General features: G+C 41.7%; 1 protein-coding gene across 3 annotated transcripts in view; it reads right to left on the bottom strand.

The window, feature by feature from the left end:
* sik3 (SIK family kinase 3) overlaps positions 1–27,434 on the bottom strand; it is a 34,843-nt gene extending 7,409 nt beyond the window's left edge. For 2 of the 3 annotated variants that reach the window (XM_079676880.1, XM_079676881.1), the window contains exons 1-21: positions 27,098–27,434; positions 16,647–16,763; positions 16,069–16,132; positions 15,406–15,567; positions 15,092–15,216; positions 14,368–14,491; positions 14,025–14,143; positions 13,315–13,425; positions 12,915–13,049; positions 12,378–12,455; positions 11,689–11,798; positions 11,166–11,322; positions 10,149–10,298; positions 9,992–10,065; positions 8,758–8,892; positions 6,254–6,395; positions 3,017–3,136; positions 2,116–2,174; positions 1,738–1,847; positions 828–997; positions 580–704 (exon numbers count right to left, since the gene is read on the bottom strand). In XM_079676880.1, coding sequence (XP_079533006.1) covers positions 580–704; positions 828–997; positions 1,738–1,847; positions 2,116–2,174; positions 3,017–3,136; positions 6,254–6,395; positions 8,758–8,892; positions 9,992–10,065; positions 10,149–10,298; positions 11,166–11,322; positions 11,689–11,798; positions 12,378–12,455; positions 12,915–13,049; positions 13,315–13,425; positions 14,025–14,143; positions 14,368–14,491; positions 15,092–15,216; positions 15,406–15,567; positions 16,069–16,132; positions 16,647–16,763; positions 27,098–27,388 — 2,678 coding nt within the window. In that variant the 5' untranslated portion in view covers positions 27,389–27,434. The remainder of the gene's footprint in view (positions 1–579; positions 705–827; positions 998–1,737; positions 1,848–2,115; positions 2,175–3,016; positions 3,137–6,253; positions 6,396–8,757; positions 8,893–9,991; positions 10,066–10,148; positions 10,299–11,165; positions 11,323–11,688; positions 11,799–12,377; positions 12,456–12,914; positions 13,050–13,314; positions 13,426–14,024; positions 14,144–14,367; positions 14,492–15,091; positions 15,217–15,405; positions 15,568–16,068; positions 16,133–16,646; positions 16,764–27,097) is intronic. The other variant, XM_079676882.1, reaches the window with a different exon arrangement.
* Between the last annotated feature and the right edge of the window lie 174 nt (positions 27,435–27,608).

The raw sequence follows: 27,608 nt of genomic DNA, 5'->3' as shown, positions 1-27,608 counted from the left end.
TTTAGATTCATCAAGGTATTAAAGTTTGTGTTTATTTGCTCTCAGTGAAGACAGTCCTGGTTTAAGGGGACTTCTGAAAACCAGGGGCTACAGGATGACTAATCTCATACCTACTGTTGAGACTGCTGCTACATATACTTAAAAAAGACTGACACCTGAAAACTCACCTAGCTACACTTAGGTGGAGAATTTGTTGAGGATGTCATCTCAGCAAAGAGGATTGGGGGATTTACATACATGATTTGAATACTGGTAACAAATAAAGTCTGGAACCTCTCACATACAACATCTGGTATGGGCAACAGTATTATTGGCTGAAATGTCCAAATACAATTTGTAGAAAGACAGAGGATAAAGGAAAAATAAAAAACAGAAACAGTGAGAAACACATAATGATGAACATAAAAGACAACAAAGAGCATGGAGGTGTCCTAAGAGGGCTGAAGTCAGAGAGAGAAATGAAACAAAAGATAAAACAAAACCAAAAACGGAAGAAGACGACAGAAACAGTCCATTGGTAATGTTGGGAGGCTTTGGCCCGCCATCGGGGGGACGTGCTGACAGGATGGGCGGGGTCACCTGTGCATCTCGGCGTTGTCTGCGCTAAGCTGCTTCCCGAGGACTCTGTGCCCAGGCGTGGTCAGAAAGCCGCCCTGTCTCTGTGCTACACCTCCCAGCTCCACCTCCTGAACCTGAATGGTCACCTGTAGAAACAGTCGATATTCGTTATTGATCAGAGATACATGTAGACCCTCACTTTTTTGCTTTAAAAAAAATAAAAAGTTAATATCAGCAAAGAGGAAATGTGATGGGCTTTTTGCAGTGACCTGCTGTTGCTGAGGTACACCCTGTGCCAATGGGACGGTGGGGCGGGCAGAGGCTGCTTGTTGATTGGTTGGTATAGAGACTCGAGACATGCCTGTGGGGGGCGGGCTGCCACTCTGGGCCTGGTACATCGCTGGGGAACCGTGCTGGTACTGCACTTGTGACGGACATACTAGGAGAGGAGGAGAGGAGAGGGGTCATGATCTGTGGCATCATCATACAAATACTCTTTGATTTCTTGAAATTAAATAAAACGTTTAAAATGAAGTTCAGAAAATCGACCCTGAGGAAGTTCAAAGTCTAACATACATTCATTCATGAACCTTTGCCTATTTTTCTTCATTTAGATCCCATCATTTGGTGTTTTTCCAGCAAGAAAAGCTGCTTGGAAGAGTGCTACCTGCATTTATATTACCGCTTTTTAATTAGTTTTTAGGCTTGATACCGATAGGCTATCTCAGTAATTGTTCCGTTAGACTACATTAATCAAATCAGTTGTTATATCAACATATTAATCACAGTTTATTGTGCACTTGTTGAATGATGTGTTTACTCACCTGGTGCCCTTGGTCAAAACATATTCATTGCGTCAGCATAAACTAGGCCTTCCAGTACATTAGTCTTTACACAGTGTCGGGAATGAACGCATGTCATTTGTCCGTGTTTGTTAACAGATGACAAGGCCAGTGAGAAATTAAGAGCCTGAATTAGACCCCCAGTGTATCCATTTCATTCCATTTCATTTAAAATAGTACTGACCAAACAGTCAAAAGGGGAGTTTGATAACCAGTCTTCTATTTCTATAATCTTTCAGAAGATTGAGACCAAAGGAAGATGGATCTATACATCTCTCGTCACAACATCAGTTGTTTAGAAGCCTTTCCATCACACTCCTGCAATGGAATTACTAACCATGCCCTTGCATCATGCCTGCAGAGCCGGGCGGAGGGCTCTGGTCGGGCTGTCTGAAGAGGTGGTTGCTGGGATGTGTTGGCGGAGGGCTGGAGGGCTGGATATGCAACCTGAGGGAGGAGAGCACAGAGGAGGAGAGGAGAGAGAGAGAGAAAGAGAGAGAGAGATACCACAATGATGTAACACTTCAGTCGATAGCACTGCACCATGGCATCAAGTTCATTGTTCACCACTCAATAGCTGATGAGTAATGTGTGTGTGTGTGTGTGTGTGTGTGTGTGTGTGTGTGTGTGTGTGTGTGTGTGTGTGTGTGTGTGTGTGTGTGTGTGTGTGTGTGTGTGTGTGTGTGTGTGTGTGTGTGTGTGTGTGTGTGTGTACCTCTGGAGCTGGTGGGTTAGATGACTGGGCTGGCTCTCTCCATGGCCTAAAGACAGACCCTGCAGGTAGAGAAACATTTTAATTTGGCGCTGAAATAAATGTAATTATTTCAAGAACCTATTAAAGTTTCATCAAAATATGAGATGAACTCATTACCCCAAAGAGTGAACTTTCCAAAAAGTGTTTTGTGATGGTGGTTATATAAATGTGTTGGTGCCGTTAGATTGCTGTTGTACCTCCCTTCGTAAGGGCAGCAAGCGGGAGAGCAAACTGTTTTTTAGCTGCAGTGAAACTGTTGTTTGTTATTGTGAGTGTTTGTAAGTCTGAACACACTTATTCTACAGGTGGTTTTATATTATTAACAATGTTAGTGTTTCCTGTTTTATTATCTGCTACTGAATTTGAACGTTGACATTATGAACCAAGCTTAAAGGCTTTTAAACTCAGTACAGCCCGATTACATTTGACTGAAACCTTCAGTATTTGATGTTTTCTGACATTTTATAAACAATTAATCTAGAAAACAAATTGCAGATTTAGTTCTAATAAAATGGTTTTAATGCTGGCCTGTTCATTTTACCCCAAGCAAGTTCTGCACTGTCAGCACACAAACAACCAAAATCTCAATTTTCCGTCACAAGAGCAGATCGTATCACGACCAATTGAGCTGATTTTAAATCCAACCTGTTGTCTATTGTAGCATTGCTTGAAAATAACGAGTCTCCTTCCCTCATGTTATTATGCCCCTCTTTCACCTCTTAAGGTACCCTCCAAGAGTCCAATACTCCTGCGTGACAGATTATAACCGATCGCAAACATCACAATGCTTCTGGAAAGCACCGTGCACAGAGTTTGGTTACGGCCTGGAATGACGACGTTATGACTCGTCAGCGTCTCACACCTGGATTTGCTGGTGGAGGATTTGTTGCTCGTGCTGGTAGAGGATATGCTGTTGCTGGGTGTGCTCCAGGAGTCGCTCATCCTGCTGAGCAGCATACATTTTCTGCAGCTGCTCACACTCCTATTGGAAACAAAGACAGGATTCCCAAATATTACATTCATGTGCCAAAGGGGAAGTGACTCTAACAGAGGGTAAAGTGTTGGATGTAGAACAGAAGCCAAAACTTTAAGAAAATGATCCATCAATGGCTGCAATTAACTATTTGTCAGATCACCAGGGAGAGTTGTTTGACAAAAACAACTTCATATTTAACTTGTCTGGCAGAAATACAAATGTGTAATATCTATGTAACCTTCGTTCACAAATTCTAAAACATATTTGTAAGAAATGGCGCATCTTTAAGAAATTGCATACAAATACTTAACAGCTTCTTTGCAAATATTGAATATGAATATTTAAAATCAGTTAATGGTGTTTAGCGCTCTAAGGAAATGCATTTTAAAACCACTTTAAATGTCTTAGTGGGAGTTTAAAAAATGGTGTCATCTGGCTGGCTTTAATATTAAAGAAAGTCGAAAGGCTGGAAGAACACAGGTTAACTTCTACAATAAAGCTAATTATTGTTTGATGATACTTCTTATATATTTTGTAAATACTAAAAGTAACTGTATTTCAAAAAGTCCAAACTCTTGAAAACAACCGTCCTGCTGCAACACGTTTGATGTAGTCTGAGGTTGTATACTCGGCCCTGCACTTGTTGATTTCCAGTCAACAAATCCCTTTACCCGGGTCTATAGTAGGTCATGTGTGAGTTAACCTCTCCGTATTAACCCTCTTAGCACGTAAGAGAAATCACATAATCCCAACAGGCGAGAGCACGCCTAAAATTAAGCGCCCACTGAGAACATGATGATTATCCTCCCGCCCCAACCTCCTACCGGGGTGAGGTAATCCCATTGAAGTGTCACTGCGGATGATGTGATGTCTCGAGAGGTAGCTTGAGGTTAGCATTACCTAGGTAACGCTGTATGTACTGACTCTGGATTTACAGTAAGTCTAATTGTGTCAGAGTTGTATCCCTGTCATTATCATCTGTCAACACTTTTGCCTTTTCTGGAACTCCAGACATTTGACCCTTTGTGAAAGTAAAATGTAAGTGGTAGTGTTTCAACACCATCTTTTTGCAAAGCATTTAAAGTGCTGATTACATGTATTTTTATTTATTTATTTAATGGCACCCGTTACTGTACAGTTAGTGTATTGAAATGTGTGACATTTGCCAAGTGAAAGCAGGAAATATGTCATTTGTGACCTTGTTGTAGAACTGATTAGTCAACTGATCAATTAAAATAAATAAATATACATGTCCATATAGAAATGGCCAAACAAAATGTTAGTCTCAAATGTAGGTTGTTGTCTGATTTTTTACTGTTTTATATATTATTTCTTGTTTATACATCAGGATAAACCCCATGAGATCAACCACCAGTCGACTTCAGTGGTTCCTAACAATCCCATTAAATTAAACTGAATATTTTGGGGTTTGGGAATGAAGAAACTGAACATTTAAAAACATTATTGATCTTTGAGGAACTGGGTTGGACATTTTGTTTACTGTTTTTCTGAAATGAGTTTATTTATGATGTGAATAATCTTTAGTTGCTACCCTAGCCTGTTAGCTTGTCAAAACTACCCAGAGCTAGCTCCATGCTCTGCCTGTTTTACTGAGCGACTCATTTATCACCTGCACAGTTATCCTGTTTCACCTTGCACTTTTGTTAACCCCTGGTCTAATCTTATTGTACCCTTATCAAGCCACTCAAAAGGATAAGCAAGACTTTATCCCTCTTGCTTAAACATTAGAAAATCCTAAAGACTTGATCTGACCTCCAGGAAAAGCACGTTGGATCCTTCTCATTAAGCTAACAGAAGCTTCCCTGCGTCCTCTTTCCACCTTTGACCTGGAACTCATAATAACTCACTATAGTGAAGAATAGGTCAGATAAATGATTGGCCATGTTTTATGGCATCCCACAAAACAGCAGTTTGGTGTCCGTTTGTTTTCATTTACAATCAAGTTTAAATTCATTTGGCTTTTTGGTCAATCGAAAGATGATGATGATGATTAGGGGTTTTCAAATTGTGTTTAAAAGTACTGTTGATGCTCTTAACAAGGTCATGGTAAAATGGCCTGCTGACCTAGGTAGATTAATGGAGACTTAAAAGCTGCCTTGGCCTAATTAAAAGCCCTAATGTGATCATTCGTACCACAATCAGCTAAGCGGCAAGTAATAAGTAAGTGACGTCAACCACCAAGGATTTCTCCTTTAGCCGCCTCCGACCTCGCATCTCTCTCAGATCCTGGCTGGTAGGAGCGAGGACACGAGGACGAGTTTGTGAGTCAAGAGAGAAGGAAAAGCTTCCAATGAGTCAGATATGACTGATGGCACTGAGCTTACTTGGGATAATACTTATGTCCTTTGTTTAGTAGAAATTAGTTATTCAAAACTTAAAAAAGGAAAACAAGTTCAAACGTAAAAGACTATTTAAAAATCATGATCTCCTTACTGTAGCTTTCTTCTTTACACTGAAATGGTAGCTGAGCCCAGAAAAGGATCATTAGGTAGCAACAGTCATCCTATAGGGGGGGGGGGGGGGGGGGGGCATCTAGTCCATTACTGTTCTTGCACCGACTGCTGTATCACTGAACTCGGCTCAAAAAGCAGATCTGCAATACCAGGGATCTTCCGTTTGTATCCCCAAGAAACCTTTCTTTAGGGCCACATTTGCTACGTCATTGTTTGCAAGCATGTAGTACCCCTCCCTTTGTGAGTCTCTGAAATGGCAGGGGGGGTTGCAGCAAACAGACAACAAACCAGAGGGGAACTTTTGAAACTTCGGCACAATGTGAAATCATTCTTTTACCGTATTGATCATTAACTCTATGGACCTTTCCACAGAAATGTTTTCCTATTTTCCCTTACACACTCCGGCAAGAGAAGTAGATGATATTCTTGGATATCAAAGTGTCTCTATTATGCGGTTTGGGGTATTCCCTTTCCTTTGTTTACTTCCATAGTGACATCCCTATGTAACACTCGCACTTCTATTAGCTGCAGAACAGGCGGTATGGGAAAAGAAATACCTTTTTGAACATTAAAGCATGTAAAAAATATGGTAGAGGCATAAAATACAATTATGAGCATAATGTGTTCTCTTGGAGTAAGGGTGATGTACCTGTTTGAGTTGCTTAATGATGCTGCTGTTCTCTAGATGAGCCTTGAAGGCTTGGATGGTGGCTGCGCCGTCAGAAAAGCGCCTGACAGGGGAGAAGCGCTCCATGGGGAGATGAAGGGTGTTACAGTCCTTATAGCTTGATCTAAGGAGGGATCCACATGGGGAAGACACAAACACGTCCACACAAAAACAAACACCCACATGAAGACGCAGCATGACAGATGACAGACACATTGACACACACATTCAAGCGTACAGACACAGAAACACACAGATAAGAAACTTGAGCTCTTCATGTCTGCACAAAATATTACAAGTTCATATGTCAGCCTGTGATTTATTGAGTGTAGAAAAATGGATATGTCAAACAAATCCAGCTACATCCTTTAAATGATTTCATCCATCCTGCCAGGACCATGACAGGGAAGAAGACAGGTTATGGAGCAAAGTTGTAACTTCAAAATGTCTCATATTTACACCTTTGAGCGGACACGTTGTTTACTGAAGTTCATCTACAACCAGAGTTCCCGTTAGCCGCTAATTACCGGACTATGACCGGTAAAATATGCTGAAGACCGGCAAATCTAAATCTCTCCGGTCAAAGTGTCCGGTCGTAATAATTTCCCCTCAGCGCAATACCGCATCAGTTGCGCCACTTATGTGACAGACAAGAAGAGTATGTGACAGACAAGAATAGTCAATTCTAATGTCTAACACTTAATGTGGAGAAAGAGATGTCCTGTGTGGGTTGATTGTGCGTTGATCTGTTGGTAATGCCTCAGGGTTCCGGTGGGCATGTAAACAAATGCATAATGCTGCACTATACTTTGTGGCCTCACCCGGTTGCATAGCGACACTTATTGTTTAGGTGTCTTTTAATAAGCAGGTAGTCATATCATTAGCTAGAACTAGCTGGATCTGATCGATATGGACATAAACGCGAGTGAAGTCTAATCTGACGGGAGAGAGAGATCAGCTGCTGCTGCTGACGAGTCGACATGCAGCTCTGCATGATCACATGCAGCGGTGAGCGGAACAAAACACACACTTCAGGTTAGAATATCACACGTAGCTATTTTAATTACCTCTCAAACTACCGTAACTAGTTATAGATATGTTTAGTTTTACTGTCGGGTCACTCATTACTGGATCCGCGAGCAGCATGATACTGACAGGCTGTCAGGAGAGGGAGAGAGCGCTCCGTTTATTATTCCCATGTTATTATAAGTTACTGTTCACTTTTGAATGGTGTAGTTAATCTACTATAATTAGTTTGTTTAATATCGAATCATATCAATTTGTTTTAAAGCTCAATAAATAACAAAGACCTTTGACCGACACTTTTCTCATTTTGTCCGGAAGATTTCAACTTTAACGGACATTTTGACCGGCAAAAAGATATTCTAACTGGAACTCTGTCTACAACAATGAGAATTTAGGACGTTAAAGGAAAGCTTCTTGAGAGTTCTGTTTCTACTTAAGAGCTCTTTACTAAGCACTAACCAGAGGAACATCTGTCACCAGTGGCAAGATGAGGACATAATCTACTTTCCATAGCATAGAGCACATAAACAAACACTACAATGAGTTGGCATGCAGATGTTGAGCAGATCACAGCATCTGTTTGCTAAAACGTTTTCCATGAAAAAAGATTCCACTCCTAGCTTTACACCGGTATTGTAGCTCAACAGAGCGTGTGATTTCCTTCAACAATTCAGCACGCCTTGTCCAACAGGTTCTGCTTATCACTGCCTCCAAATACTAAAGGACACCTAGTATCTCAAAACACTTTTTTAAACGGAGTTGGAGAAGGATGATACTTAGGGGGGTCAACAGCTAGAATTGGACAACACCGAGAACACTAAATGTGGCTGCTACAGGAGGGAGAATAAATAGAAGTCAAGATTTAGCATTTGGCAGGTTGTTCGTACAAGAACAACCTGCTAAATCTGATCCGGTCACATACCTGATTTTCCCAGGTTAATGAGGAAATAAGGGTTCTTCTAAATGCACTGGTGATGTGGAGATATGTCTGTCATGTGCCACACCCTCCAATCTCATACACCACAAAAACATATTTTTCCTCCTTAGAAGGTGTGAAACCTTCTCACATGGTGAGAGAATATTCTCACCAATGTGTGTGTGAGATCAGCTGTAAGTGCAAGTGAGAGAGAGTGTGTGTGTGTGTGTGTATGTGTATGTGTATGTGTGTGTGTGTGTGTGTGTGTGTGTGTGTGTGTGTGTGTGTGTGTGTGTGTGTGTGTGTGTGTGTGTGTGTGTGTGTGTGTGTGTGTGTGTGTGTGTGTGTGTGTGTGTGTGTGTGTGTGTGTGTGTGTGTGTGTGTGTGTGTGTGTGTGTGTGTGTGTGTGTGTGTGTGTGTGTGTGTGTGTGAGAGAGAGAGAGAGAGAGAAAAAAAGATAGAGTCAGGCTTACTATGCCACTCATTAAATGTGTGTGTGTGAGTTTTTGTGCATATACGGCTCGGAGCGGGTGTGTCCCCTCACCGGGTGTGTGTGTCGAGGGCCCAGCCCCCCCTCTGGCGGGGGCCCTGGGGCCGCTGTGACTCTGCCGAGGGCTCGCCATGCGATGTGCTCATGAGCGCGTGCGTCGTGTGCCGCTTGGAGCGGTTCGCCAGGTACCTGGGCCGCAGGGAGGGGGGAGGACGGGGGTGAGGGTGGGAGACAGGAAGCAGTGCTGGTCAGCTCTCTGTCCTCATTGGCTAATGGAGACGGGGGGATAGGCCCGCCCCTTCCCATCTCTGCCAATGGGTGCCATCATTCATATCATCTTAGCCAATCAGAAAAAAACATTTAATGCAATTACATCATAGATGGATGTTATAGCTTATGGGTATCCCACACCCACACCCCCCAGCTTCCAATTTAGGATTGGACTGGATGTCTTCTTTTTGTTATCATTCATTTTGCAAGCTTCAGGGTTAGCAAAGCTGTGTGCGAAAGAGTGAGAAAGGTTGGAGAATAATTTGGCACTTGTTGAAATGAAAGAGATAAAGAAGCTTTTGGCCAAAAGGTTTGAAAGATAGTAGGGCTGGATTTGGTGGCAGAGTCAGTTTGAAACTGTGGCAGAAGGCACTTGCGCGATGGAGAAAGGAGGAGAGATGGGGTAAGCACCACAGCAGAGTGGCCACCTCCCGTGGGAAAAAGCAGAGCAGCCTGGAGGCACTCACTCCCAGCAACCCAGGACACCAGCACAGTCTACAGAAGGTGCTGTCTGAAGAGGAGCAGCTGGAAACTGGACTTCTTAATCAAGATCACAACTCCATTCACCAAGCCTGTGTTTTACCCTGTCCTGATTTCAACTCAAACTACGTCAAGGCTCTCAATTGGAATGACTTTTCTGACCTCTGGCTATAAACCCCCACTGTGTGGTTCCGTTATGTTTTGGGTAAACCCAGAGTTTTGCACTTCTATGTTCAAAAAGTAATTCTCAAATCAACAAACCCCCCCGACCCCCCCCCCACACTTCTAATATTTCCTGACTGTGATTGTCGTACAAAAAAAGGAATACCGTCCTGCGTGCGAGTAGTCAATATTTAAGGCTGATGAAAAAACTAAGAATGCAGTGATGTATTCCTGTATTTAAAATCAATAGATTATAATAAATGTGAGATAAAGTCTCAAAAGAATAAATGTTCACCTAAATAATAATAGCCTCAGATTATCCAGTTTAGACAGCACCCCTGTACAGAATTCCCCACCACCAAAAGCCGCGGGTTACCTCTGCACGGCCTCTTGGTCAGGCTCTCCATCCGAACCCTCCTCATCCACCGGAGCTACAGCAGGGATAGGGTGCTGGAGGAGGCAAAGAGTTTACAGTCAAAACTTCCAACCGTTTTATGTGAGGGGATATTATAAAAGAAATTCAAGATCCTCACCGGACTGGCGACAAGCGGTGAGGGCCCCCGGGGCCTCTTGAGGAGCTGAGCATGAAGTTGAATGTTGGCCCCGCCGTCGGAAGCTCTTCGACCCAGAGGCCCCATGCCGTTGAGCAGCTGCAGGGTGGGGGGCTGCAGCAGAGACTGCTCCTGGAGGGTCGGCAGAAACAAGTAACTTATTATTCTGAGAGGTCTTCTAATAACGGATGCTTCGATTAACCAAAACAATAATCGATCAGGAGATTGGCGTTATCGCTTTGTAGTTGACAGTGGAGGCAGGAATGGGGACAAACTAGTACAGCACACCTGTAGGTTAACACTCGTACCTGCAGCTGAGAGCAATAAACATGTTTATGTTTGTAGTCCCGCCTCCCAGTTCACATTGTCATGCAGGATCTACACACGTGGTTGCTAAGGCGTACTACTAACAGTCGGTTGGTGGCATGTTCCTAATTTAGGGAGCTAACGGTTAACCTTTGGGTTGTATTGCATTACAGTAGGATAAATTACCTGTGGACGAAGTTTAATTATATCATGTTGTGTTCAAATAATATAACATTTGATTTTTGATAAAGCAATTCAATAAATACTGTTTGAAAACATGTAAAATATGAATTAGAGTGGGAATTTATACATGTGTTCCTGTGTATTATGTACTTCCCAACACAAGTGTATTGAACATAATTGCAATACTAGTCCAATATATTTTTAAAGCAACTATTAAATATATAAAATAATAAATTACAATACAATATTAAAAAAATGTGGATCCTTTGAATAGTGTGTTCTTAAAAACAGTAACTGCAGATAACAAAACAAAGTAAAAGGTTAACAATGACTTTGGGAAGTTTAAACTATTTTTCAGGATGGTTCCAGGACAATAATAAAAATGTAAATTCTACAGCCTTGTTTAACATCTGCTTTAACAAAACAAAAAAACAAAAAGTGTATTAAGTAACTAGGCTCATCGACAAGTTACTACTGTCACAAATGTACAACATTCTACTACGACTGTACCTTGTACTCCAGCTGCTGGGTGGGCTGCAGGCTCTGTGTGGGCATGAGAGTGTGCATTTGGCTCATTTGAGGGGCCAGTGGGGGGAAGGGGGGCTGAGGCACTGCCCCACGTGGGAACCCTGGTGGCAGTTGCTGGAGGTCCTCCTGCATCTCTGTCCTGTGGGTGGAGAAGGGAGGATGTCAGGAAGGAACCCACACTCTACTAGAACTGCCCACTGAATATTGAATAAACTCAAAAAAAACTAAACTAACCTGACAAAAAAAAAACAGCATACACCATCTTTTGATAAGGGCGTTAAATAAATAAACTAAGATAATATGACAATACATGGAAGTCCTGAAAGATATAGACTAACTTTCACCGAAAAGTTGTTATGGAAAAAAAAATGTAAGGAAATAATGGCCGAGATTTTAGAGTAATCAGATGAAATTACAGACGAGCTGTAGAATATAAAATACATTTTGTGATATTGTAGCATTAGGTTATGCATCACTGATGGTAGATCTGAGGGTTGTGTTTAACCTTTGGTCTGGTACTCCCACAGTGTGCCGCCTCATCGAAAGGTAGCGCGCCATGGCCTCAGGAGACGGCTCCTCCCCTTCATCGCTGTCCAGTGCCATGTTGCCATCCGGCTAAACAATAAATAGACACATATTTATTATTATGAATGCCCTTTAGTTTCTGTGTTGCATGCTTGGGAACATGTGTGGCAATATTATAGATCATATACATTTGGTATGTTTTTCAAATTCACGGGATGTTGGATATTATCAGACACCAAAGTGTATTTAGTGAATTTTTAACAGTGATCGTTTTCAAAGAAATGTTATTTGTTCAACTGCTTGAATCTGCTCAAATGTAATTATGTGGGAAACACTGCCATTCAGAAAATACATGCTTAAAAGTTCATTTCTCCTATTCAAATCCCTGCTGCAATGCAGTAATCTGACGCATTCTTGTGTTTCACAGCATTTGTGAGTCAGCTTGGAAGCCGTGTGTGTTCTGTTTGAGTGTGTGTGCATGTGTAATTATGTGTATCGCAGATGGATCCAAAGCTACACTGACAGTAGTAAACTGTAGTAGTAAACTGAAAACACCGGACAGCCAGTGATTACATAAAACAGAGTTTGTTATACAAGCTACGAACATGTTGTAAACAGTCTTGATGACCGTCGCTGCCAAGGTGATGTCAACGTGCAGCGTTGACTCACCTCAACAATCTGGTTCTCTGGGTTGATGAGCTGGACGTGGGGAACGGTCATGCTAACGGGATTACCCTGTGGATCCGTCTGTTGGGCACAAACACAGACACACACGCAAGAAGGGTTACGATTAGACTCATTTTCTGGCAAAGCGATCCCACTTGTGCCACGGGATTGGCAGATGTGGGTTAAAGCAATCACCTCTACTCAGAGCACATCCTGAAGAACCCTTAAACAACACTACTCTTCTTCAAGCGGTCACAATCAACTGTTGATTGTATGACACTGAAGGAGATCTTGATAAAATTGCATTATTTCCACAAATCAGTTCATACGTATTATTACATTTCATTGTGTCCACAGAAAAAACATACTATTAATCAGATAATTAAACAGTGTCTTAAGATCAACTGTCCCACTGCTTCTAAAAACCTTTTTCTACAAATGTATACTTACTAGCCACTAGATCAAAGCGGACCAATTACTGACCTAGGAATGTTGAAAATATATCGTTACGTCATGCTAACACAGTAAACAATGAATTACCTGTACAGCGTTTAGAGGATAGCTAATGGAGCGTGGTGTGGGCGGGGCCACGCGCAGGGTCTTGTGTTTCTTGAGGCGGTCCGCCAGCAAACTGTAGATGGCACTGTAGTGATCGTATGCGTCCGTTTGTAGGGACTGGAGAGGAAGAGGCAGGATAAATACAAGCGGTAAGATGATTTTTTAAATAGGGCTCTAATGCTGTTATGCTAAATTGTGATGGTCTGGTGCATGTAGCCAGATGATAAGAAACACTTCCTCATGCACTTCTGTAGCGAGCTCACAAAGAACTGTGACTCCTACGCAGCGTTTACTGTGACTTCTGTGTCCTGTTACAGTAATCCTTTACACAGCAAGTAGTTTTCATTGATTTGTGCAGATCAACTTCGTATTTGTTCCCAACCTGAAGTGTGCGCTCTCGGTCCAGGCCCATCTCACACATGGCTATCAGCACCTGCTCATTGATGAGCTCCGTGTCTCTCTCCGTCTTCACCTGCTCACACTCTGCTATCAACTGGAAAAAAGAGAAGACAAATTCCATTGAGGTTTTCACAGTTCAAGGCACCTAATCCATAAAAATGCACTTAAAGAAGTAGTTTGAGATTACGACATAGATTTCAGGTGGTTACTGTTAAGAACTATGAGAAAGTCGGGAAGAAATAGTATGCCGTTTTTTTGGCATACAAGCAAATTCATTAAGCATAATCGAAATCAACCCGTTTTATTAAAAAGGAGATGGTCCCAAATGTATGCATTGAGTTAGTTATACATTTTAAATTATCTGATTTTCAACATATTCACTTATCAGTAACTAATTCAACCTTGCCATCTCCAATATCAAATTATTTGGCAAGACTTTTTTTTTTTTTTTTTTTTTTTTTTTAACACATTCATTAGAAAATGCAGATCGGAGATGAGTCATCTTTGCAAGAATGACACAAACACACTAAATAATCAAATTTTACACTTTTTGCAAAAAATACCATGTGCAGTCAAAGAGAAATCCACAACCTCAGAACAAGGTAAAAAATGAGTCCGATTTGATTTGCTTTATGATGATCATATAATGTCCCTATAGATATCCACTGCTGAACACTTGTAGCGGGGGCTCACCCTGTCGAAGTCTGGGTCTGGGTCTCCTAGTCTCATCCACTTGTTCTTACAGATCTGCTCCATGGTCAACCGCCTGCTGGGCTCCAGCACTAACATGTGTCTGATCAAGTACTCACAGTCTGCAATAAAACACAACCATACATGAAATGACACCGTTTGAAACATAAAATAAATCAAAGCAACTTGACTCTTTGAAAACATGCAAAATGACACTGAAGATTACCAGTGACAGTTTGTCATTTGTGTGGTTTATAGAGAAAAGAGGGGGGAAATCTAACTTTTCTTGTTTTTGGTATTTTTGTTTTATGTTCAAGAAGTTGATGTATGTGGAATGACATCCTACCTGTAGACATGAAGAAGGGGATGCGGAATTTGCCACTGAGAACACGTGCCCGCAAATTTTGTAGAGTGCTGCCGTCGAAAGGCAGGGCGCCGCACACCAACACATATAACACCACCCCTAAGCTCTATAGATAGGAAAGACAGCGGGAAACAAACCATGAGTTCATCATTTTTTAATAGACTTAGACAAACAATTACTGCTATAATAAATAAATAGACAAGATAGCTGAAATTGTATACTTTAACTTAAGACAGAACACTTTCAAGACGTCACATTCATTGAGACCATTTGTTTTTGTCTTTAAAGGTGGGGTAGGTCATTTTGGAGAAACCAGCTCGAGTGCGATAGAATTTGAAAATACTGCCACTTCCTTACAGAGCCCCTCCTCCAACAAACACATGACCAATGAGGGCGCAAGATAAGTTTGTGCACAGATGGAAGGCTGACAGGCAGGTAGGCCATCCAGTTATTTTAGCCGGGCCGGCTCAGATGATTGGTCGTGCTTTTTACAGAACTACGGCTTCCACAGATGACATTTTTTTATGGATTTGTTGTCAAAGCACATCAGATATTCATTGCTATCGGGATGTTAAGAGCATTTCATGGAATATAACAAAAAGTGTATCTCGAGCCGGTTTCTCAAACTTACCTACCCCACCTTTAAGCCAATGAACTACACCATGCAGCTCAACAGGGCCTTCTACATACCTAAAAGCCTACTCACCCATATATCTACTTTGGGTCCGTCATACTCCTTGCCCTCAAAGAGTTCTGGTGCAGCGTAGGGAGGGCTGCCGCACCACGTCTTCAACAGCTGTCCTCGAGAAAACAGGTTACTGAAGCCAAAATCTGACAGGGGGAGAGGAGAGGTAGGTTCATTCAATCAGAGCGCTTTGCCCGACCGAGTAAATGCAATCAAGTCGAGAAATGTCTCCAGAAGCACATGTTGATACTTGCTAATGCCCAAACAAACAAGACAGCTTAAGACACCTGAATTAATTTCCTCACTCATACATTTTGAAGTGCAAACACACACACCTGCGATTTTGATGTTGAGGTTGTGGTCCAGCAGGAGATTCTCTGCCTTCAGGTCTCTGTGGACGATGCTGCGGCAGTGGCAGAAATGGACAGCTGCCACAATCTGTTTGAACTTCTTCCTGGCGTCTTTTTCAGCCATTCGCCCATGAGCCACAAGATGGTCTGTACACGCAAACAGTGTACAGTTTAGAGACTTATCTTTGAGTATACAGGAAGTAAAGAATGTGATTCTGTTCCGATTTGGCCAAATCAATTACAACATTGGATCGTCAAGGAGAAATGTAGAAGGGATTTCATTGTTATTACTTAAGAAAGCTGAGGAATAGGACATAGCATAAGTGTTACAGAAAGGCATACGACTACAAATAACGGAAGCTAATATTGGCAAAACATAAAAACAAGCGTTACAAGAGTGGGGAAGCATTGCCAACGTATAAATGTGAAAAGTAAACCCTCTTATAACGAAAATGTTTAACTGGATTTAGATTTTCACTGGGTAAACTTGCAAGACAATTTAAAGACCTTGAAGTCCTGTAAGACAATTTTGAAAAATCCGTTTTTAAAATATGCATAATCTTTGTTATGACAGTGTACCAACAGAGCGGAGGGAAAGGGGAGGATGAGGACGATCTAGATCAAGGTAACTGTGGGGAACTCCCTTACCGAAAATCTCTCCACCGCTAGCATACTCTGTTACCAGATAGATCATCCTCTCCGTCTCCATCACCTAGAGAGATATAAACAAATGATAACAACCAGGACCCACAGACCCTGACAGGGATGGGCGGTTTCACCTATTACACAACACAATGAGTAAGCACAGTTTGGCATACACTGGGGAAGATTTAAATAGCCTTTAACTCAGTGCAGTTTTCAGTCAGCGTATCTGTGAGGGTTTTAACATTACACTTTGTGGCAGAGCGACTCCATTATGTTTTAACTGCCAGGGGCCGTTTCAGACAGGATGCCATAAAAGACAGGCTTGTAACAAGTTTATTCGGTGTAAATGTGAAAAATCATGTTCACAGCTTAAACATAGAAACAGTATTTTTTTCTTTTAGGTTTACAAATAAATCGCTGGAATTGCCAACAACTTGATAAAGTTAACCCATAAAAAACGGTTGGTTACTTCAGATCGTGCTAAATCAACACAATGTATTTGTGTCCTTTTCCTATTGAACCATGGCTCTCAGGCGTGACATGTGAGCTGAGAGCATCTGTGGGTGAGTGCGGCTGTGTACCTGGTAGAGGCGGATGATGTGGGGGTGCTTCAGCAACTTCATGATTTGCACCTCTCTGAAAATCTTTTTCAGGTTCTCATCGTCCAGCTGGGTCTTATCCACTATTTTTATAGCCACCTGGAGACAGAGAGACAAGAAAGGGGATGCAGGGAGAGATAGGGATGAATGATGAGAGAAGGACAGAGGGGGAAGTGGTGAAGAGAGATGGTGAGATAAAGGAGGGAACAGTGAGGGAAAGAGGTAGCATGGAAGCAAAAAGAGAGTGGAAGAGAGGTGGGAGACAAAACAAGAAAGATGTTGTTGATCAGCTCTTGTGTGTTCAAATACAACTTAATCCATTCACGTCAGACAGCGATTATGGGGGATTGGTCGCAGTGCCCTTGCAATATTGCTATGATGACATAATCATAGAAGGGCAATGTGCCAAGAAAATAACCACTAAAAAGAGCTGAAGGGAGGGTGAGTCAGACAGACTCAATTTAACATGACAACGCGTTATGCCACTAACTAACATGTAAAAACATAGAAACAGAGTTAAAAACGCAAGATGTTGACAATTCATGAAACTGTGTGTTGTTAACCAATGTGCTTGTTTGGGTAACCTGACCGGAACCCTGACCTTCAACTGCGAGCACGTCTGTTGCATAACAGCCAATCCCTGCACAATGGCTCCGGCAGAGTGGACAGTGATGCCGTGTGACAGGAGCTTTGCGCTGCCACTTAGGGAAATGGGTAGATGACTTTAATGACTCAATCAAGCAAAGCTAATGGGTCGGCCCCAAAACACATCTTTGTCCAAAAATAGACGAGCGGGTACAGTGCGAGGCCGTGTGAAAAAAAGAAAACTATGCGTCCTGTGTTTTCACACACACACACACACACACACACACACACACACACACACACACACACACACACACACACACACACACACACACACACACACACACACACACACACACACACACACACACACACACACACACACACACACACACACACACACACACACACACACACACACACACACACACACACACACACACACACACACACACACACACACACACACACACACACACACACACACACACATACACACACACACCTTTCCAATTATGTTGAGTGCCATCCTGAGCTCTCCCTTTCCTGGTAACAGGCATGAAGAAGGTCAACTGAAGCCCGACAAGGGGTGACTTCCTGTTGCAGGCAGGAAAGGGATGTGAAGGAGAGCAAAGAGGGGCCTCCTGGGATAGCACAAATCCACATCTTACAGTGGCATTGATCCAGATCAGAACGTGTCTGTGTGTAGCTTCCCTTCAAGGGCATTGTACACTTGGAGAAAACATGTCTTATGGTAGTTTCACGGTAGTATTCATTCAAAAATATAGTTCTCCATCATGCAGGTTTCCATATCATTTTAATGGACTATTGGCCAGTCTTATGAAGTGATTAACCCACCAACACTTTAAAACATTTTTTTTTGACAAATTGGTAAAACAAGTCATACATGAAGTCCCTGACCATCACAAAAAATACAGAAGAATTAGGGATAAAAACAACTCTTGCCATGTGTGTTTGAGCATGTATCTGATTGGAATGTGTGTTTATGTGGTATTTTAAGCTCTAGGAATCTAATCTTGGCTTTGGCAGTCATCCAGTTTTGTTGATATAATCGCACCCTCTGTATCTTCTGGAGGGTAACAACAGGACATCTGGATCACACACTTTGACACCCAAATGTAGTCCGCCATCTGCACACACACTGCTCATTTTAAGGACAATTAGTCCTTCTGAAACTTGGAAAGGACAATTGTACAGAAGCTAATGCAATGTCTTGATTCAAATACTTTCCTTAGTACACTGCCATGTCGTACACTGAAAACTTGCAACATGAGATTCGTAACCCTCTAAAGAACTACAAATGTTGTCACCAAGCTAGAGGAATGCAGATGCTAAGTGGTAAGCTGTTTTCCACAAACAACCATGTGACCAGTGGACATCTCAAAGGTTGGGTTTCCAGCTTTAGCGCCTCCAGCCAAGGTACAGTAAATATATTGTGACTGAGAGCTTGTACTTTAGCACTCTCAGGGTGTTCAGTCTGCTTCCATGACTCTGGAATTTTCCATCAAAACACACACACACACACACACACACACACACACACACACACACACACACACACACACACACACACACACACACACACACACACACACACACACACACACACACACACACACACACACACACACACACACACACACACACACACACACACACACACACACACACACACACACACACACACACACACACACACACACACACACACACACACACACACACACACACACACACACACACACACACACACACACAGACAGAAGTGTCACATAGCCCCAAAGATCACAAGACAGTGACCTCAACACAGCACCATCTCACAGCAGCTGGTGGGCAGCGGAGGAGTCTTCACACTTTACTGTACCTTACACAACTCACACTCAGTTCTTGCTTCACAGCACAGCTGAAAAGGATCATTTCCAATAAAATATCTACTTCATACAAACTACTCGATATTTGTAAAAAGTCAATATAAATACACACTATTTCAGTATAGACACTCTTTTACAAGTAGTCCTTCATTCTAAAATGTACTTCTGTAAGCTTACAAAAGATTAAAAAACCGGATACCAAGTACTATAGTGCCGTAAAAGTATTAATTCTGCTCAATTTCAAATCTATTTCAGAATAAAACAATTTATTTTAGTATTGTATTACACAAATATATCAAAGAAATAGATTACATACATATTAATGCTTTAATGTGTTCCATTACATTAATGTTTCAAGCTGGCAGAAAAGGGGCTTTTTTATTTGAATAGACTGTATTTTTACAAAGAAACCTATCAAGCTTTAAACCTCACTTAAGGTAGTCAAGCGGCACATTTTTTCTCACGCATCCCCGCTTGATGTGTACTGATCAGATCACCTGTTTTGAGAACTTTAACACATGAAAAACAACAGCTTGTTGTTAGGAGTTTATACAGATATGTCCTCCTGTTGAACCAAATAGAAGAAAGCACTGGCTGGCCAAGATATACAGTGCTACCACAACACATGTGCTGACCAGAGCAACAATGTATTTGTGAGAAAATGTAATTGCGCTACACACGTGCCCCCTATGAGGACGTGTGTGATAGGGAAGTCGGTACCACTTTACAATAAGACTACCCTTATACATGCTTCATTAGGTTATGAATTAGGTTGTAAACACTTTATTAATCATTAAGAACCATTTATAAACCAGTTCTAACATACGTCAACACAGGCTCCCTATTTGGCAAGATGACTAAGCCTTATATTGGCTTCTTACGAGAATCAACTCAGTGAGCAACAGATACCAAGGATGCTGGCTGATGAAGGAGACGAAGTAAGCCAAGTAGACAATATAAGGCTTAGCAGTACAGATACATGTGGGCTTACGATTTGGCAAGCAACCGCTCACAGTTGCCCTGTTTATCACATGTCTTATAAGCTTATTACATTATATGTCATTTGTTAGAAGCTTTTATCCACAGGAACACTTTGGGGTGAAGTGTCTTGCTCAGGGACACAACGACATGCTGACTGCAGTGGGACTCGAATTTGCTACCCCCTGATTCGAAGTCCAGCGTTCTATCCACTGAGCCACAGCCGCCCATTATTCTTGATTTTCACAAGTGTTCACAACATAATTAATAAATGAAAAACAAAACTATTCGTAAACCCTTTATAAGGTTAGTCTTATTGTAAAGTGGTACCGGGAAATCTTATTGTCACCAAAGAGTTAAATAGTGTAAAAAAAACATGATGCTACTTTCCAACTGTTTACATAGCAAACATCTGGCCTTTTCAATTTACGACTGAACCTAAGCCATTTGCTCGAGCACATCACATTCCCATGATTCTTGTTAGCAATCTTTCTCTCTGAAAAATAAATGTTTACATCTACTAAAATAACTATCACTCTAGTGGCCAAATTCACAAGATGGGAATTCTTTGATACATTTCTGACTGACTCCGGTCGAACCGGCAATTAGTAGAGGATAATGAAGTCCATTTCAAATGAACATCTTATTTAGACCCATGCACTGATAAAGGTTTTTTAAAAGAGTTTTAATGAAAAAGCGATAATGTCTAAAACTATACAGCATTAAAGTTAAAGATGTTATACATGATGTTCACAAAGCATTTGACAAATAAAGTATTTAGAGATCCATGACTCAGCTATAATGAAGAAAAGCAAATAACTGGGTCTATGCGGGAACGTCTACCGTAGGAAGCTGTGCATTTTGCTTGATCATCTGTGTTCACTCACCTATTACGTCTGAGGTTAACCTTCATCAACAAGTGACATAGATTACAACACCTGTAATGCCCAGGCTTAACCCGCCTCATCATGGAGATGTGTGTTTGGGCGAGCTGCTTAAGCTACCAGAGCTAAAGCTAAGCTACAATGAAGCTTCCCCCTGAGTAATGTAGCAATCTAAGCTAAAGCAAAATGACAAAAGAAGTGTAACTCCAAAGCTTTTTTTTCTTATAAATTCAACCAATATAACTTCAAGTCAATGCTGATAATAAAAAAAAACACATTATATAAAATCAAACAAATCATCATAATTGATATTGTTTATTGTGGTATCAATGAATACTTCATTTTTAACAGCAATGCAAAATCATTCGCTGTACGGCAAATAAATTATTTCAACCTACCTGAAGAAACTTGACATATTCAATTAAGTATTATAGCTTCAAAAGAAAACACTACCGGTTGACTGCACGGTCCACATTCCCCTCGTGGTTGATTGGTGTTTACAAAGAGGAACCCAGCCCAAGTCCAGTTTTGCAGTAGAAACATATCCGTATACGGGTCAGTGTTTCCCACACAAACCTTTCTTATTGGTCTGATAAAACCATACCATCCATGTTCAAATAACTATTGGTGGCATGAGTAACTACGGGACGGCGGGGGGGTGTGACCTCTCGACACGCTGCTGCCCTCTGTTCAACCGAGACTGGATCACGGGATAGGAGATGGACTGCTGTAAGTGATGCATGCCATGGCACCCAGGATGTTTTACTGTAACGTCCTGGGTGCTGCTTTTTATTTTGTTATCTTGTAAGTCATTTGAGATAAGTAGACAATAAATGTAAAATATTAATCATTTTTCATTGTTGTGCTGCCCATAGTGGTACAGTATGTTTCAATCGGAGATACTAGGGAAGTGCGTCGGACATCTCCTTTTTTTAGTATAGAAATGTTAAAAAATCTTCCTGCCAGATGTTTTAGGGTTCACAAACATAACACATAAATAGAACATAGCTATGCCTCTTAATATCCATAAATGTCAGTGTAGTGAGTGTACTGTGATTTATTTGTGCTGCATAAGTCAATAACAAACCAGTCTGGGTATTTAATCCCCTAGCAGTTTCAATTGATTCTCCAGAAAATGTACCATATATCACAATATATAATGTTGCGTATACCTTAATAGAGGATTGTATCTATATGACCAACTCTCAGTACACAGGCCAGTAATGAACACCATGGTGGAAGCAGCAGCATCGAGCGAAGACCTTAGCTCTTGTCCATCACAGCTGTGGTTTCTAGTTGGAGGAATAGGAACCGGCAGAGCTACAACCTTCTTCACTAATCAATCAACTCAATGTCAAACCCAAAGCACACCTGGCTAATTTGGTTCCATCCAGCTTACAGTGACATAAAACACAGCATAATAACGTAATTAAAACACGCTTTTTTCATGACATACAATGAGCTCAACCAATTGCAAGCCATTTCCATTCCGAAGTGGTGGCTGAGTGCTGGAACCACCATCATCTCTATGGAAACCAGTAGGACTTCAATGGAGCGACCTTTCTCCAACTAGGAGCCTTGGCAACTCACAGTCGTCTCTGACAACAAACAGCTCTGTGGATGATGATGATGATGATGATGACACAAAGTTGTGATTTTAAAGTGCCACAGTGTGTGCTGCCATGTACTTGTCAGTATGTGGCATGCAGAAACACACAAACACACACACTGCTGGCATCAGTCTGGGGCAGAAACAGGAACGGGATAGGATCGTACTGATGAAGCATACACTGTCCTCCCTCATGTCATGTACCGGAGGACACACACAGTCTGAGCTGTGTTCTTTTGAAGCCGACTGGCTGCAGATAAACACTACTTTGAATGCAGCAGGATATGACCAGAGGGCAAGGAGATCAGTCAAGAAGGAAAAAAAACAGGAATTGTCATATTATTCACCCAAACCAAATCACATTTGAATGTGTGCCTTTGGGAAACAGAGAGGGGATGCCTCATTTTAGAGAGCTGTGCGCGAGTGACTAAGGGAGTGAGTGGAATAGTTACACAGTACATTAGGCATGTTACCTAACGTTACCTTCCTGCATGGCCTCTTCCTCCTGCTCATCCTTCCCTTGCATTTGAAACACTATAGAGCAAAGAGGAGAAGACAGGAACAAGAGGAAAGGAAAAAAGCGGCTTCCCCACAGACAGACAGGTCAGGACATGTCACATAGTGCCATCTTTTGCCAATACCACTCGCCTTGATGAGGGCACAACAAAACAGAGGGCTTTTTCTAAGTGTCTCCGATCCTCAGTCAGGTCACACAAGGGCACGGACCAAACCTCAATACCTCAATCTATTTCACACAAGTTTGCACATACGCAAACATTGCACTTTCGGGGGGGAATTCAACTGTGACTATTGCCCACAGGAAAAGATTGTTAATAAAATAACAACGCAAGTATGATACGTTGTTGGTAAACAGGTACAGCACTGAAGACAAAAAGCAGGGCTGATGGCTGACTACGTGACGAACGATACGTTACATGCAAATATTCATGGTATTGATGGAGCCTATTATGACAGAATAAGGCTACGAAATGTACTGGTGACTGCTTAATGTAGACTAGACGAGACACGATCACAGGGTATTTTATTTCATATTATGTGGAAATAAATCCTTCTCAGTTTTAGCACGCAATCAGATTAATTCAGGAATCTTTAAATAAAACTTCAGGTTCTGGTGATTTAAAATGTTATGCTTAGACATTCAACAAATGAATGTCAAATTATTAGTCAGTAGACAAATGTGTTTGTTTATTTCTGCCCTGCAGCTGAGTATTGCTACAAAAATCTGCAACAATAGACCTGTGCTTGTGTCGCCATCACTGAATATTAGCACTCAGCATTTACCTAGAGGCCAGCAGGACCAAAGTTGTATTACACCTGACTAATAACTATTTCTGCTATATCACATCCAGAGCATTGATCAAACATTTAATTGAGAAACCAATAAAGTGTGCAGAGAGAAACAGAATTCCATTCAATAGCCAATGGTGGCCTAGAATGGATGCAAACGAGCCATCTGTAATGGAATGTTGCCAGGATGTGAAATATCATTTCAAGTAAAGTGCATTGAAACAAAAAGGCAACTACAGACCTGATAAATAGCCTAACAAATTGTGGTGAAGGGCGAACAGTTCTATATCGTCAGTCAACTGGAAAATAATGCTTGTAAACATATGCTTTCAACAAGCTGTATGTGATACCTAATACACAACATGTGTACACAATGAACATTCTTGAACATGCTTTCAAGGACATTTTATCATGACTTCGAGTGGTGGACATGAACAACACTGGCTTTGACCAATTTGCATCAAAGAATGGAGACAGACTTGAATACAAATGGTATTGTTTTTCAATCTAAATAGTGTTGATGTGTACTATGCAAGCCACATTTGAAACACGTGTTTTAGAGTTTATTTAGTTCACAGTGTAACCAAGAAAACTTCAAGTGTTTATCTTTGTATGAGTGTATCAATCAAAATGTTTTGACTTCTATCTCGCTATCTGGCCTTTGTCTGGAAGAGATTAACTTTCACTATTACAGCATCCACATGCAGCTTACTCACCAACCACCATCGAAAGTGTGTGTTTTGTGACTGTCTGTGTTAACAAACATACACACAAATTAGCAAATAATATAAATAATCGTGTCCACTGCTGTGTGACACTGCAGGATATCAACAGCCCTATCTAACGATGGAGAGAGTTGTTAGGCTACCTTTGACTTGTCAGCATTTCTCAATGGATCATTATAAAACCTAGGCCATAAAACAAGGCTCAGAGGAACATTTTATCTGATGACTGATCATCATATCGATATTCTTCATGGTATCCACAGGCATCTAAAACTACACAATCCTCCAATATTCATGAGCAACTGGGGTGCTGGTTGGTGAAAAACCATAATCTGACTGCTCTGTCTGTGATCCCCATCAGTAGTCGACAAACAAGGACTCTCTTTCATTCTTTCTGTACGTGTTCCACGGTCATTTTGTCCTCTGCCCATCTCTCACACTCAGTCACACAGACAGCCAGCCCGACACAGACAGACACACACACACATACAGGCAAGCATAAACAGGCTTACACATAAGAAAAGCGTCATAAACAGCTCATCAATCTTTCACCCTATAACACAGCTACTGTCTTTGTATAGCTTTAATGGCAAACAGAAAACACTGTGCTCACACCTACAAGTCTGTAAATTACATTACAGTCATATCAACACAGCTATAGTCCTTCAGATACATATCCTGCAGCATTGAAAAAAAAACACTACCCTGACCCAAGGGTATTTTGGCTTTATGAAACTAAATGGAAGGTTATCTGAGATGTGGAGCAAAACACACAAATGACTGTCTCTGTCTGTGTGTGTGTGTGTGTGTGTGTGTGTGTGTGTGTGTGTGTGTGTGTGTGTGTGTGTGTGTGTGTGTGTGTGTGTGTGTGTGTGTGTGTGTGTGTGTGTGTGTGTGTGTGTGTGTGTGTGTGTGTGTGTGTGTGTGTGTGTGTGTGTGTGTGTGTGTGTGTGTGTGTGTGTGTGTGTGTGTATGTCAACAAGGGCATAGATGTAAAGCTGCACACTTGTGGGCTTGTGACACACATACAAATAATGTTGCAGGAGTACTTTGTAAGCTTAGGCTCAGCCACCCTTCGTTTGTTTTGTGTTTAACCAAGTCTCCATTATAGGGGAATTGCATATTGATCACAATCTTCATATCATCATCTCATGTCACTACCTTAAACATATGGTCATAAGTAGAACAGATGTATGTCTGATTCTGCGGTTGTCAAATGCACTTTATTACACCATCATGAAGGCCAAGAAGACATAGATGTTATCTAAAGTGTTAAGAGACGACATACAGGCAAATAGAGCCTTTAAACATTGAGGAACCTAATCCAAAAGGTCAACAGAAAAGATAAACACTACTTAGTTAAGCAACTTCTTCCACTTGTAAGGTCCCACATTTCCCCTATCTATAATAAAGGTCAAAATATAATGTTAACAGTCCCTTTTAAAAGCATGGGTACAATTCTAAGTTTAATGATCAGGCTTATACAATTGTAGCACTAGATCGACTTGGAGAAAACCTCAATGTAACCCACCTACTCATTAATGATAGTGCTTTGCGTGAATATGTAACTTGTTGATAATAGAGTCTGCAATTGATTACGCCAATCATCCAGTATACTGCTAACAGTCGCTCACTTGATGCAAAAGCATCTACGTACACTCAAAGTGTGTGGTGGCAGTTTTCAAACCAAAAATGTTGCCATGTCAATGTTTTCTTGTCCGAAAGGCCTCATAAAATGGCATCCAGTTAGTTATTGTGATATTTTAATAACATACAAAGTGGTGCACAAACTGGTTTAATTACACCGTGAAATAACGGTTGTATTATTAAGTTGTAAGAAAAGCGAAATGATAAAAGCGAATTGTAAAACTTAAAACAGCTACAGTGTCTGCATCTGCTTCAAACAGTTGAGTGGTACTTTTACGTTGAATTTCGTGAAGAGTCATAATACTTGAAAAACTACGTCCATCAACTTTAGCAGCTCTTTACTTTAGTTACGTAGCAAGATCAAGCTAACTTTTTAAACGTGTGTGTTGGCAAGCCTTAAATATATCTGCATCTAGCCAAACAGCTAATTAGCTAGTAAGCTAAGCTAGCTCCTAACGTACAGTCGGAACATTTCTGTCTCCTCTTCTCATCTTCGTCAATACCCTTCTCTCCGTCCTCTACACATACATTAACCCCAGGCCTTTTGAGCTTTGCGTAAAACACACTACTACCTAATATATGTAAAACGAGATATATCCTATGCCAATAGCGCTTGTATCCAGTAGTTAGAAGTGATGCCCCGTGTCGGATGGACCCCCCCAACAAGCAGCGGTGTCACCAAAGCTGTGTCTCCAGAGCCTAAAGGCCCCAGCGTCATCCCGACTACATGGTCGAAAAGACCGAAAATGAAATAATGACAACGCGTATATGTTCCTAGATAAAGCTCGGACATCAATGTTCTTACCTTTGCTTTGGTAATTATGTGTGTGGCTAGTTTAACAACCGCGAAATTTCCCTTGCCGATGGTCCGCTCGATTTCGTAGTGGCCCACTCGGGCTGGGGGGGGCCTGGTGGCCGAAGTGTGGCCGGGATTGGTGATGCACCCGGGGGCCGTGCTGGTGCGACCGGAGTGGCTGATACCGGAGGGTGGCTGGGCTCTGTTCTGGGAGCCCATGCCTGCGTGGGTCGGTCGGGCAGAGTGCGTAATCCCGGCCGCAGCGGACCCAGCAGCACCTCCGCTTGACACGGCCGCCATCTTCTCGCCTCTCTGCGGGAACAACAAGCAGCCTTGCGCAGCGCGCATCACGGGCACGCCCCCGCCCTGCGTCATTTTACGTGGAACGCTCCTCCGCAGCGCCCTCTCTAGGTTGTAACCGTGGCAACGATCAGCGTAACAAATGACTTCATCCACAGCAACGTATTGTGGTTGCCTTGGCGACAAAGAAGTGCGCATTATCACTTTGGTTCCCATGATT

The sequence above is a fragment of the Notothenia rossii genome, assembly GCF_949606895.1.
Source record: "Notothenia rossii genome assembly, chromosome: 4".
Taxonomy (NCBI): Eukaryota; Metazoa; Chordata; class Actinopteri; order Perciformes; family Nototheniidae; genus Notothenia; species Notothenia rossii.
Note: the sequence above shows the minus strand (reverse complement) of the source record. Positions and strands in the feature narration are given on the sequence as shown.